This window comes from Zasmidium cellare (assembly GCF_010093935.1).
Source record: "Zasmidium cellare ATCC 36951 unplaced genomic scaffold M409scaffold_43, whole genome shotgun sequence".
NCBI lineage: Eukaryota > Fungi > Ascomycota > Dothideomycetes > Mycosphaerellales > Mycosphaerellaceae > Zasmidium > Zasmidium cellare.
In genome coordinates this window covers 316095-329741 of record NW_022986987.1, presented here as the reverse complement: position 1 = coordinate 329741, position 13647 = coordinate 316095, and the positions used below count along the sequence as shown (strand labels likewise).

Genomic DNA, 13647 nt, shown 5'->3' with positions numbered 1-13647 from the left:
CGCAAAGTACAAGTGGGTACTTGTGGGTGCCGCGGAAGAGGATGTCGTGGTCTTCGAACCACATCTGGCCACGAATGTGGTCGTCAGAGGCTGATGAAACGTCAACCCCCACGGGGCAGCTACCTCATCGCAGAGCCCAGAGCCTCGCGCCACGGTGGAGTTGAACATGATCAAAGGCTGCACTTGGGATCGCTGGGAGCGGGAAATCAGACTTCGACTAAACAGCCTTCGACGGGCATCAAAGGCCGGCCGAAGCACTGCCAATTCAAGACAGTGCCGTAGGTTGGTGCCCAGCACGGTGGAGGGTATCACAGACATCCTCAGTATGGGTCGCAACACAGAGATCACGATTGTTGATCGTAATGGCGAAGAGCGAGAGAGAGGGGAGATCGTTGCCGACCACGACCGCGCGGAGCGAGGGGTGAGGGAATCTGGAGACTGAGAGCAACGGGGAGGTTATACATGACATTGGTTTTCACCATCCATGGCCGCGCATATGGTATCAAGAGTATGTGCTTTGCCATGGGAAGAGTGTCTTTCGACTAGATAGAGAGAGAATTGACCCATCTGGGTTGGCTCTTTCCTAAGATAGTGGTATCTTGTGTTGCACCTTCCTTGTTGTCTCAAACGGTAGATGCCGTGCCCGCCGTCCTTGAAAGCTTCCTCCACCTGGTCAGGCCTTTATCACGTCTCACCCACACCACTCGAACCGATCTCTAGCCGCAAATCACTACTTGCCGAGCCATGCAGCCACAGTATGCGAACCAAGATTACCTACGCGACCTGCCAACCGCCTATCTAAACCCCGCCGACCAGGGATCGACTAACGATGAGGGCCGTGACGATCTCCACGACCCAGATAATCAAACAGAAGACGAAGACTTTGATGGGGAAGACGACGACGACAGCCCTGCCGACTTGGATTCGCTGTCGCAGTCCATTCACAGGCTTCGTGACATATATGAAGCCATGGATCTCGAGTCGAGGAGGTCTAGCAGCGCCTGCCATCAGCTGGCCGCTCAGTTGAGGGCCCAGCGTGAGGCTCAGGCTCGCGAGATTCAAGGCCTGCGAGACGAGATCGCTAGGTATGATGAAGCGAATCGTCACGAAGAAGCAGCCCCAGATCAGATCAACACCGCCTCAACTGCATCTTCCCAACCCGACCTGGAGCCGCGACCACCGAAGAGACGCAGCATCGTAGTCTCGCCCCATACACGTTTCTCACAGATCCGGGGCCACTCTCACGAACGTTCTCTCGAGCGACAGCCCACGCCTCCAACAAACAGTACAGATGGGAGCTAGAAGGAGCAGGGATCGGAGGTTACCATGGGCGTTTTCGCGGAAGTCGAGGACGGTAAGACGGACGTAAAGCCACTCCAGGACGTCGTCCCTGCAATGGTAGATGTCATCGAAGAGACCCACATTGAATGGCAGGACGCGGCGCAGAGCAAGTTCCCAGGCCGCTCCTTCTCTGCTCTTTTTCCCAGCCAGCAGTGTGTCGCGAATCGGGCGGCCAACAGTGCAACAAAGTGGCGACGAGATGAAGACGGAAATCCGATGACCGAGTCTGCCTGCCTTTCGTGCTCGAAGAAAAGGATACCGTGCGCTGATGGCCCTCGATCCGGATGCGACTTTCAGTTCGTCTTGCGGCCCTTGCCTCACCAGTTGCGACCAACGGAGTCGACAGCGGACAGCAAGGACTTCTACATCTTGTCAGACAACGCACCTGAAGTGGAAGCCAGCAAGTATACCACTAGGATCAAGAAGAATCAAGAAGAATTCAACATCAGATCAAGGCCGCGGCTCGCTGGGCAAACAAGAACGTAACCCCTAGTCGAGCCAAGGCCATGAATCTGCCTCAACGTAAGAGCCTGAAGTGAGCCAACACTGAACTTCTCAGAGGAGGCAAGAAGAAAGCTCTCAAACGATCTGGGGTGGCATGTCGGGGATGGAACGATGACGCTGCAGTGATGAGGTTGAGATGGTGAAGATCCAGGGTCAGGTAGATGTAGAAGATCCACGGGGTGGAGGTTGAGTTAGCTCCCCAGCGTATGTACGGGTATCCAGAAAGAGACTGAGGTTAGCTCTTGAACTGCAACACTCACGATTCACGTCTGGAAGTTTGTTAGCGTCGCGCTACCCGCTAGCGCGGCACGGGTTGTTTCTCGAGCGGACTTCCACAACCACAATTCTCCTGTTGGCATATTGCTTAAAGCTGTCTGCCATCGTCTATCCACGCAAACTTCTGGACTTGTCATGTCAACCACTATCCACCTGTACTAGCTGCAGATCGAAGGTCTCTGGAAACGTTAGCTAAGTCTTACACAGTCGATATGTTGGCGAGGAACGAAACAAGGTCGATGAGTCAGAAAGCGCCTTGCCAGTAACCTGGGCCACAGTTGCGACGACAGTTGCGACGCGATCCTCCACACCCGCACCCACACGCAGTCTCATGTCTTTGATGAGGACTTCTGCGGCCACAGTAGCGACCTTCAATACATCGCAAGCTGCCTCAGCCACGCAGAGCAGAAAGTCTCGTGCAGCGCAGTTGTTGTCTTCTGTGGCGATTTCATGGACATTACGCTGTCCAGTGATGGCGCCGTCCTGTTCTTGCCACGCAAACTGCGAGGTGAATAGCTCGTACTCGTAGATGACTGGCTTCCATGCTCTCGAATCGGGGTCGAAGAGAGGGTCACGTCTGCTTTCGTTGTCGCGGGCTTTGTTGAGTCGATAGAGGAAGTGTTGTGGGTTGAAGTTCGGGGCCAGTAGGCAGACCTTGAAATGCAACCGCTCCACTCCTGGTATGAGAGTAGTCCATTGCATCGGCATGAAAGCTTGTGGCTCCATGTTGGCCGATGATGATCGTAGTCAGAAATTCTGTGAGCGCTGGTAGAATAGGAAGGAGCGAGGGGGCGAATTTGCCGGTTCCCGCAGCAAACAAATCTGCGCACTCCCTTTTATCCACCCACCGCCCCTCCACCTCTTCCAGACACCAGACACCATCCCCGACCACCATGGCGCTTCCTCAACGACTGCACGTCGCGCCGACCGGCACCCGCTCTACCGCAACATTCGATAAGCTCTTCGGCGCTCGAGGCGAAATGGAACAGGTGGGAAACTTCGTCTACTGGAATGTTGAAGACTTGTTGCCGATCGACACAGATCAGATCGCCGCAGAGACGAGGAACCTCACCCAACTCTTGAACAACGCCCGCCAGAACTCACTCAATCAAGTCACCAATCTTGTCGAGAGATCCAAGGAGCTGGCAATCCCCCTCGATCTGGATGGTCCTACCATCGTGACGGAGATACAGGAGCAGTTGTCAAAGCTCTCCACTAATTTCAGCGAGGCCATGCTCAACTACTTCAAGGAGAAGATTGACAACCTTGAAGAAGAGCTCCGCAAGCCTCGAGTCGATCCAGAAGTCGTGACCAAGTTGAAGCAAGACTTGACTGCTGAACAGGAGCTCATGAAGACAGCCAGCAAGAACCATGGGCTGGATGTTCAAGAGAAGGATGGCAAGATCGGGAGTCTCGAGGACGAGCTGAAGAGACTCAACCAGGAGCTTGCTCAAGGCAAGAGTGCTGCGATGAACGCCGAGGATGATGCGCGGCAGGCCAAACATGATGCCGAGGAGGAGTATTTCGCCAAATGGGATCAGAAGACCAAGGAGCTCAACCAGATAGCGCAAGACTGGCAGCAGAACGCTACCAGCCGGAGTGAGACCACCAAGCTGCAGTTCAAAGACCTTCTGAACGAGCTCAAGGTCAAGGCGGACTTCACGGAGCAGGAACTTCGGAACAAAGTCGAGGAAGGGGAGAATGCATTGGCGGCGGCGCAGTCTCGCATTTCAGATCTGGAGCCCAAGAAGAGCGCGCTCGAAAAGGAGGTGTCTCAGAAAGCATCCGAGATTGCCAAGCTCAAGAAATCCGAGAACGACGTCCAGGAGCGGTTGGAGACTTCGGCCGCCAACTTCAGAGTGATGAAGGAGGCGTACGAGGACACCAAGAAGAATTACCAGGCTTGTGCGTTCCAGGTCCACGAGCTTGAGACGAGGATCATGCCGGAAGCCATCAAGAGTGCCATCGACAAGACCACAGACCAAGCCAAGCAAGTCCAGCGTTCCATCCAGCGGGAGCTCGAAGCGGAGAAGGTCAAGGGAGAGGAGAGGAAGCGTGCGATCAAGGACTTGAAGCAGCAGCTTGCGGATAAAGACACGACGATGAAAGAAGTGCAGAACGACATGAACAAGCTGCAACGTGATCTCGACCAGGCAGAGGCATTGAAATCTCAGTGGGGCATCGAGGCAAATCAGTTGGACGAACAGGTGGCTAGAATGCTCAAAGAGACAAACAAGCTTCGCGAGGGTGAACAGCAGTGGCGCTTCATCTTCAACGATGAATATGTCCAAGGCAAGCAAAAGGGTCGCGAAATCGAGACGCTCAAGCAAGATGTCGCCTCGTGGAACAACAGAGCCGAGGCCCTGCAGATGGAGGTTGAGGAGGAAGAGCGCGTGCAGTGGTTTGAGAGAGAACTCGAAAAAGCCGATGCCTTGGACATTCAGGCGCAGATTGACATTCAGCGATTGAATGGTGAAGTCAAGGCGGCTGGTGAGGAGAAGGATCGTCTGTTGGGGGAGCATAGCATCTTGCAGGGGGAGTATGATAAGTTGGTCGAACAGAAGGAGTCGCTTAAGGGGGAGATGGAAGTTGTTGTGGGGGAGAAGGAGGCGCTTAAGGGGGAGAAAGAGAAGCTTGAGGGGGAGAAGGAGACGCTTGAGGGAGATTTGCAGACTCTTCAAGGACAGAAGAGCTCGTTGGAGGACGAGAAGGGGTCGCTTAAGGGGGAGATGGAGGTTGTAGTCGGAGAGAAGGAGGCGCTAGAGGGAGAACTGCAGGCTCTGCAGGGTCAGAAGAGCTCGCTCGAAGATGAGCGAGGCAAGCTGCAGACGGCCTTGCATGAGTCGATGCAAGACTATGCCACTGTGGACGAGAGCTTCAACACGTTGATGGATCGTGTTGAGAGCATGGACCTTGGCAATTTGGTGGGATGATGCGGTGGACTGCCCAGCGGGGCGATCGTTTCTGAAGTGGGAGGCGTGGCATGGTCAACTCTTTCCAACCCGTTGTCGCCGAATACGTCCTAGATTGAAAAGTATGATTGTTTCTCCCGGTTCTTGTTGCAATCACCGTTTGCCTTCTTCATTTGCGTTGGTCGGAGTCGTAGTGGCGGGATTGCTTCGCCAAGGGCAGTGGTTTCGGCTTATGTACGGCCTGTCTCGAAGCGTTCTTCTTGTCTTGCTTGGGTGGATCGATGTTCTTCTTCAACCTCGCCCCCGCCTGCTCCAGTCCTTCCTAATTCCTCCTCCCTATGCTCGGTTTTCACGGGGTTGGAAATGGTTGGGGCGGGCCTTCTGCTCGCGGTCGATAAATAATCTTGCCTGCCTGCTAGGCATGGTACCGTCTCATGAGCTTGATAAAGTCCTGGTCTGATAGATGCTCATAGCGAACAAGGTCTCGATATCAGGCAGACTTCTTCCATGATGATTAATTTCCTGGGGCCATGATTTTGGGACTCGATCGAGAAGAAACCTGGTGGCTGAGAGGTGGTGAGTGATGGAGGAACAGCGTCGACCTGAGTGATTCTGATGCCTGGCGTGGTCTTGCATGTCTGAACGGAAACGGCTCTTCTTTCTTCCGGCTCTTGGCAACACCGCCCTTCTCCGTCCGTTTGTCCTGCTTGACTTTCCATCCCACAAACCATTACACCACTCCAGCGTGAAACCATTTCAAGTCCAGGATGGACATCAGAGCAATGGGCGGCCGATCAGGCAAGAAATTCGACGAGGAATAAGATGCCGCGGGAGAGCATACAATGTGCTGGGCATGAGCCACAAGCAGAGGTCCCAGGTATTGTCGTTTTCTCTCAGAGGCGCTGCCCCATAACGAGCCCTCTGTCTGATTGGCCCCGAGTCGTCATCGCGTCCGTCTCATTCGATGTCGTGTGGCGGGGTCAAGGTCAATCTGAACCCTTTCACTCGTCTCTTCGAGCAGGCAACAGCGTCACGGCCAGCAAAAGGGGGTGAAGTTGGAGGTTAGGTCTTGGCATCCAAGCGAAGTCGGCCCGAAGTCCACCACACAAATATGTGGATATGGTGATGGCTTCTGCATGCGACGCGTTGTCTGACAGCGAAGAGGACTTCATCAACGATGCTGTTCAAGAGGAGGATAGCGATGATGGATACTCTGCTGATGACGAGGTGGTTGCGGCTCGCAGCCGTCGCGAGGACACTCCTGAGGACATCGTGCGCCGTCGTCGCCGCCGTGAGGATTCCCCTGAGGACCGCACGCGAGCAGAACATGCTCTGATCACTCCTGTGAGCACCACCCGCTTCTCTCGTCGTTCGGTCACTTCCGCGATGGCCTAGTACACGTCGATTGTGGCTCCTACCACTAGGTGAAACCTCGACGAAGGCGTTACCTGTAGGTAGACAACAGACACACAGTACGCGATTTACGACCACTGCGTCTACTTTCACTCATCTCTTTACTCCACCCATGTCGACACCAACAAACACGCTCCTCGACGCGACATATCACGCGTTGATGGGTCTCCAAGCCTACAAATTCTTTAGTACACGCCCTGTCTCTCTCTTTTGGCATCCGTTCGCCTATTGACGCGTCTACGACTTGCAAACGCCAATACAAACGCGACTTAAACGCGACTCGCTCTTAACGCGACAAAGCAAACGCGACATGCCGCAGCGCTCCCTATCCTCGCGATCTTCTTGCGCACACGTATGACATTCCTAGCAATGGATGTACGCGTCCGAATTACTTCTCCAACAGTGTCGCGTCTATTGCGTTGATTTAATCCGTGTGGCGCGCTGTGGAGGCACAACCTCTAAATTTCTACGTGTGCGTAACCCTTCTTTTTCACCTGAAGCGTGGATTGAACAGGTTGCATCAGTAGTGTTCGCGCGCTTAGCGTAGTCGCGTGTAGTAGTCGTCGTTGGGCGTCTCGAGGACCATCACTCACTTATCGACTCGCCTCATTCATCTCGCCGCCTCTTTGTTGCGCTGTTACTTGCGCAATTGGTAGCACTCTGCTGGCTGGGGAAAAGCGCCGAGAAGGACAGCCTGGGAACTTTCCTTCACTATAAGCACGGTGTCTTGGAGTGGACTCGCTTCCGTCCAACCGTTCTCGAGCTCGACGTACACCCCTAGAGTGGGTGTGGTGACGTCCAATTCCTGCTGCCGGGTGGTGTTGGAACTGCTCATTGGCGTGGATGACTGGTCAACATAGTACTTGTTGATATTGGGGTGAATGATTGAGCACGCTGCTCTGAGGGTCGCGGCGCTTGGTGAGACGAAGCTGGGGTTGGCACTTCTTGTAGTATCCTTGCTTTCGCCGCCGCACGTTCTTCGTATCTCTCCTTGTCTTGCTTGATGCTGTCCTGAACTTTGCTTTCTCTCTCTTGCTTGTTGGACGCGCTGGTCCCGTAGCTGGTTCTTCAGCTGCTAACAAGCCTTAGCAAACACGCGCGCATCCAGATTCAGCGCCTCGAGTATCCCTCTGAGTCTTTCCAAAGCCTCTTTGTCTTCTTGCGGTTGGTCTGTGGAGAATGGGAGTCGTCGATATTGGTCGCATAATGCAAGTGACGGAGACAATGGCTTCGCAGGAGGTGATGTCGAGGTGATAATTTGTAGTAATAAAATGAAAAGCACTGTTGATGCTTTCACTGCTGCAGTACATGAGTTCGACGTGTAGATAGGGCGCGTGCACTCAATGGAAATTGCCGTATTGGGAAATCTGGTCGTGGCGTATCTAGAAGGCTCAGCCTGATGGTTTGCCAATGAACACCAACTTCTTCGATGGATCTTTGCCTATATCGCTGTAAGAAATAACGGCAACACGGTCGCACATTAGCGTTGAAGAGCGCTAAGGACGGAAACTGGTATAACCTCTACTGGCACGTAGTAAACAAGATGTAGGAACGACACGAAGATTATTGGCAAATGATAAACTCGAACATAGTAGTCTTGCTTATTGTACTCTTATACTTGTAGACTAGGGTAGAACATTGAGCTTGCAAGAGATTAGCGCCTCGTAAAAGCTCTGCAGAACATATAGACGCAAAAAAGAAGGCAGAACGGAATGGCCAACGCGCTTTATAGCCTATAGTGTAAGATATGCACTTATTTGCACGCGTCAACTTTCAATGTACGCGACGATCTACGCGACGATTTACGCGACGATTTACGCGTTCCGTCTCTGACTATGCTTTATACGTGTCTGTTCTACATTGAATTTCAATCGGACGCGTTGGTAAGATACCCGTGGAGCGAAACGCGTCCGTTTTACAAAGCGACAACACCGATTGTATTCCTGCATCTAATTCCGCGCTACAACATCGGAACGAATGTTTTGGCATAGAAGCGCGTACTGTTGTTTGAACGACGCGTAAACAGAGGCGTTAATAGACGTAGATATATACAGACGCAAACATCGCGACAGATGTTTCTAACTAGGTTCAAGTTGTAGTGAGATTCTGAAAGATTCTCTATAAGACGTAAATAGCAAATGCGTATGTCTAGCCTGTTGGGGACATGCCACTCTCCCTCCAGCAAGCTATGTCGACGGCGAGCGAACCACGCGCAGCATCGTCTACACTAGCAGACTTTGCTAACAACACTAACGCACACGGTGCCGAGGGACCCTCTCCTCAGGCCATGTCGACGGCCAGCGATCTCACCTCGCAGACTCCTTCAATCCTAAGGGACCCGCTCTCCTGCAGGCCATGTCTATGGCCAGCAATCTGCGCGCAGCATCGTTCCCACTCGCAGAACGCGTGTAAAAGTGAGTTCGATGCCTAGACAGTATTCACAGCCTCGTCTGGAAGTATACATCTCGAGTATGTTCAAATTAGCTCTATCTATACAAGCTTGAAGACTCGTTATGAAGGAGGTAGTATCTCGATATTTGCTATAGGTGGTCATCTTTTCACCCGTGAACTAAAGAAAAAAAATTAGCACAACAAATGCGTACGCGCTAGTTACTGAAAACTCTAGACTCTCTTGTACCTACGCGTAATTTACGTTGTAAGCAACGCGTTACTACCTTTTTATAGGCTTGTTAGTTAGGACGCTATAACGAATGTTCCTACTAGTTAGTAGAAGGGAAGAACGTTACCTGTTACTATAGAAAAATTATTAGTCGCAGAAGTCCTCGCTAAACATTCTAATGCATAAAGACGCTATACAAGTAAGTATTTTTGTCTTATAGATCTCTACAACCTAGAGGTGGGGAGAATTAGGAAGCGGCTAGCTAACAAGCAATGTTTAACTGTTAATGTTCCTAGTCTTAAGGACGCGGAACTGCCGCAAGATTAGAAAACTCTAGCTGCTCAAATGTTCTATACTCCCTTTTTTAGAGGCCACATCTACAAGCTAGATCATTCGGTGCTTCGAGGACTACAAGAGAGCGTTAGAAGAGGCTGTAGTGCATCTAAGTAACGATGAGGACTAGAACTAGGGTGCGATTAGAAACGAGTCGAAGAGCCGCATCGTGAGTCTTGCGAACCATAAAGACCGCAAACGATCGAGCTAGAAACAGACGCGTATTAGCGCGCCAGACGCGTCAATTAGCCAAAGGTCGCGCTGAAAAAGTTTGTTACGCCGATATTCTTCGCAGAAGTACGTGAAAGAAAGCTCGCGATTCGTAACGACTCGCGACAGGCTAGAGAGAGCAAAATCCCTCAAGTATAGGTGTCCTAACTTTCCGCAGCCTTCTCGATATGCTTAGAAAAAGCTTTACGAACTAAGCAGACGCGTTCTGCTGTTCAATACTAGCGCAGTCGTTATGGTCGCATTTACAACCCCGTCTGTAGATGGAACGACACATTAAGATAGAGTATTAACTTCGATAGGACGCGCCTTGTTCAAATGTTAACTTCCTAATCTAGCTCGGCATTGTCCTCTTCTATATAGCTTTCTCTCTTATTCGTAACGACGCGCTGCAAGCAAGGACGCGTTGCTATATCCAAAAGTGCGTTATCTTAGTGTAAGACGAATGAGCTAGTTTAGTAGTCTTACACGCGCTCTTTCTACACTTATTAGCGTGTTCAATCTTTTCTATACGCTTGTATATTTAAGTACGCGCTTAGGTATAAGGGGATTATCGTTTAACGCGTTAATGTTGAACAGTACAGTCCAGATGGGCAGGCTGGAATAGATGCCTAAGGCATAAATGCCAAGAGTCACGTAACTGAGGGGAGCTTATCTCACCTTAGTTCTCCTACTTCCTGTAACTAACTAACACAATCACAACTAGGTTAGTTCCTGCTATTGTTTATCAATTTGGTCACTTCTACTGTGTTCGACACCTATATAAACCCTATAGAGCAGTCTCAGCTTAGCAGGTTATAAGCCCGAGTTAGCAGTCTAACTACTTTAAGGATTCTAGTAGTACAGGTTATTCCTACACCTATCAGACTTTGAAAGAGAAGCAGAAAAGGAAGGTAATATAAGTTAAAGCCCTATACATTATGTCCCTAGAAGATAAGGACATATTTCAGCCCTAGAAGGACTTGTTAAGGTTATAAGGATTATAACTAATACCTGAGGTTATAGGCTCTTCTAGGAAGGTCCTAGTTTAGAGAAGGTATTATTAGAAGGATAAGAGGAGTTATAAAGGAAGCAGATACCCTCACAAACTACTATACCTTAGTTATAGGCTCTTTAGAGTAGGGCTCTGTTTAGAGAAGGTATCTAAACACACTAAACTACTAGGAGGCATTTCACTTTAGAACTGGAAACTAGAAAGAGACTGTTTTTGTTTTATTTCAAGAAGAAATTATGGATTTAGATCAAGGAATAGTAAAGAGGCCTGTAGCTATCTTAAAGAGAGAGAATTAAAGAGACTAGTTTAATAACATAAGAGACTACCTTACACTTAATAATGCATTCTAGGTAATTGAAGATAATAAGCAAACTCTAGCTTCATCTTAATAGGGGGAAGAGGAGATCCTATCTCTTACAAGATCTTATTACAACCCTGTATAGAAGAAGATAAATACAAAGGCAAAGTACTATATTAGGATCTATATCTGTAAGGATAACAGAGAGCTAATAACCTTTAAAGCTACTACAAAGGGGATGTAGAACAGACTAAAGGACAAATATACAATAGTATATGCAGCAGATGTAATAGCACTTATAGTTCAGTATATAATATACAGAATAGAGGAACAGGATACAATCCAGTATACCTAGTCTCATCTAGCAAGTATTAGAAGGAGAATAGCAGAAGTAGATCTATCTTAAGGAAACTACAAGGATCTAGAAACAAGGATAAAACATCTGCTAAGGGCCTTACCTCTACAATACTAGAGCATAAGACAAGCAATTAACACCTAGAATCTGGATTACTTTAAGATACTTAAGCTGCTTAAAAGCTAAGAAGTAGAGTTCAAATAGGAAGGCCGAGATACTGTAATATATACAGGCAGACAAAAGGAGTCTTAGTATATATATTTCCTGTGTAAGGGGAACTATAGTATTAAAGACTGTCTATATCTTAATAGAGCTAAGAGGGCTATTAAGACCAAACAATCTAGAAGGAAATCTCTAACCTCCTCTATTCAGAAAAGAGGAACTTTACTAGACAAAGACTAATTAAAGAGGATAGTGAAGATACTTATAAAGGAAGTCTAAGAATTAAAGGTCTAAGTAAAGAAAAGGAAGACCTTTAAGAAAGGATTTACTATAAGGGAGGATTCTCTAGCAAGCTTATCAAAATTATAAGAAGACACTCCCTTAGAGGGAGATAATATTAATAAAGTTACCTACTTAACTGTTAAAGTAAAAGGCAAGTACCTATCCTTAGAGTAGATACTTAATTCTTATACTTTATCCTATATAACTAACTAACTATGTTTGTTTAGGCACCTCTCCTAGTTAAGAGTAAGAACCTAGATAAAAGTAGGTAGTAGGTATCTTAAGGTAACATATATAGGAAAAGCAGTTATAGGTAGAAGGAAAAGAAAACAGATTGTCTTAGAAGGAGTTCTACTTGTACCTAGTCTTAGAGTTAATCTTGTTTTATAGAATTAACTTAGTAAGCAGTTTAGAGTGTAACTACCGAAGTTCACACTTAACTTACTGTCTAGAAAGCTAGTAATTAAAACAAGAATGTATAGGGGTGTCCTATTTATTAAGGAGATTAATTAGGCTCTTATAGAGAAAGCCTTATTAGCTTTAACATAACCTAATTAGGAAAATATTCAAAATACCTTTATATCTACTAAGTCCTAAGATTAGTAGGAGCTATAGTATAGAAGATGTACACATTTTAGTAAAAGTCTCTTAAGGAACCTTTACAAAGTTACAGACTTAAAGGAACTAATTAGAATACTAGACTCTAAGCACAAATGCAGAGTCTACATAATAGCTAAGATAAAGAAATATAGGGGCTAGGTAACAGAAAGAAAGCCTTAGATCCTTAAGCTTGTATTAATTAACATTTGTAGAGAACTCCTAGTCTTAAGAACTAGCTACCTTTAGTAGCTAGAGATTATTAACAACTAGTCAAGAAAGAAGTAGAGTTATCTATTATATAAGAGATCTAATACAGCTACTGCACTTACCTAGTAGAGAGCTATTGTTAAAAAAGAGTCTAAGAGGCCTATTAAGGCTATAAGGAGTAATAGAGTAAGGGAACTTCTTACCTTACTAAAGCAGTAGGAGAAAGAAGGGGTTATCTTTAACACTACTAAACCCTATAACTCAATTTAAAATAGAGTTATAGAGAGGTTAATCCAAATATTAGAGGAAGTAGTAAGAGTAATAATTAAGGACTTAAGCATGCCTATTAAGTTCTAGCTAGAAGCCCTTACTATACAAACCTATATAAGGAATAGACTTCTAAATAGCCTAGAAGTTAATAGCTTTAAGATTTCTCCTAAGGAAGTATACTTAGGACAGAAGCTAGCAGTTTCCTATTTAAAGGTTTAGGGGTGCTAAGTAGCTGTCTATATAGATCTAAGGTTATAGCTATCTAGTATAAGGAGAGACAAACTTATAAACAGAGGCAAACTAGCTGTCTTTATTAGCTATATAGACAGGACTACTAAAGCTTAGATATTCTAGGAACCTAATATAAGGGCTATAAAACAGCATTCTTAGGCTGCTTTCTTTAAGCATAAAAAAGGAGGGGATATAGACTTAAATGTTCCTATTCTTAACTAAAGCAGTAGAGCCCTAGTTAGGAACCTAGTTAGAAGGCCAAAATCTAAGCTACCCTAACCTATATAACTAAGAAACCCTATACTACTCTATATGTAACTCCCTCCCCCTCTAAAGGATATTAGAGAATACTAGAGAGTTAAGGAGAATTTAGGAGAAGAAAAGGAAAACTAGGAACTACCTAAGGAGTATTAAGAGAGTCCTTAGGATTAGGAAATTAACAGGTTATATAACTAATATCCCTCAGCCTAGACTTAGGATTAGGAGGGGTTTAGCTAAAAGAGGAGGAGACTAGCCTTAGATAAAGGAGAAGGATTAGGGCTAAGGATATACAGCATAATTATAAGGAATACCCTTTAGAAGAGGACTAAGCATCTAACAGATAAGGAGCCTAAAGTAAAG

The 13647-nt window shown here is 47.4% G+C and overlaps 3 protein-coding genes across 3 annotated transcripts; 2 read left to right on the top strand and 1 right to left on the bottom strand.

Moving 5' to 3' along the window:
- Window positions 1-166: 166 nt before the first annotated feature.
- M409DRAFT_59438 (uncharacterized protein) lies at window positions 167-1302 on the top strand (the record flags this gene model as incomplete). The annotated part of the gene is made up of 2 exons (XM_033814191.1): window positions 167-421; window positions 751-1302. The coding sequence occupies 2 exons, from the start codon at window positions 167-169 to the stop codon at window positions 1300-1302; spliced, it is 807 nt and encodes a 268-aa protein (XP_033662076.1).
- A 1011-nt stretch (window positions 1303-2313) lies between these two features.
- M409DRAFT_28514 (uncharacterized protein) lies at window positions 2314-2847 on the bottom strand (the record flags this gene model as incomplete). The annotated part of the gene is made up of 1 exon (XM_033809071.1): window positions 2314-2847. The coding sequence occupies one exon, from the start codon at window positions 2845-2847 to the stop codon at window positions 2314-2316; it is 534 nt and encodes a 177-aa protein (XP_033662075.1).
- A 167-nt stretch (window positions 2848-3014) lies between these two features.
- Window positions 3015-5054, top strand: M409DRAFT_28513 (uncharacterized protein; the record flags this gene model as incomplete). Its single annotated transcript, XM_033809070.1, has 1 exon — window positions 3015-5054. The coding sequence occupies one exon, from the start codon at window positions 3015-3017 to the stop codon at window positions 5052-5054; it is 2040 nt and encodes a 679-aa protein (XP_033662074.1).
- Between the last annotated feature and the right edge of the window lie 8593 nt (window positions 5055-13647).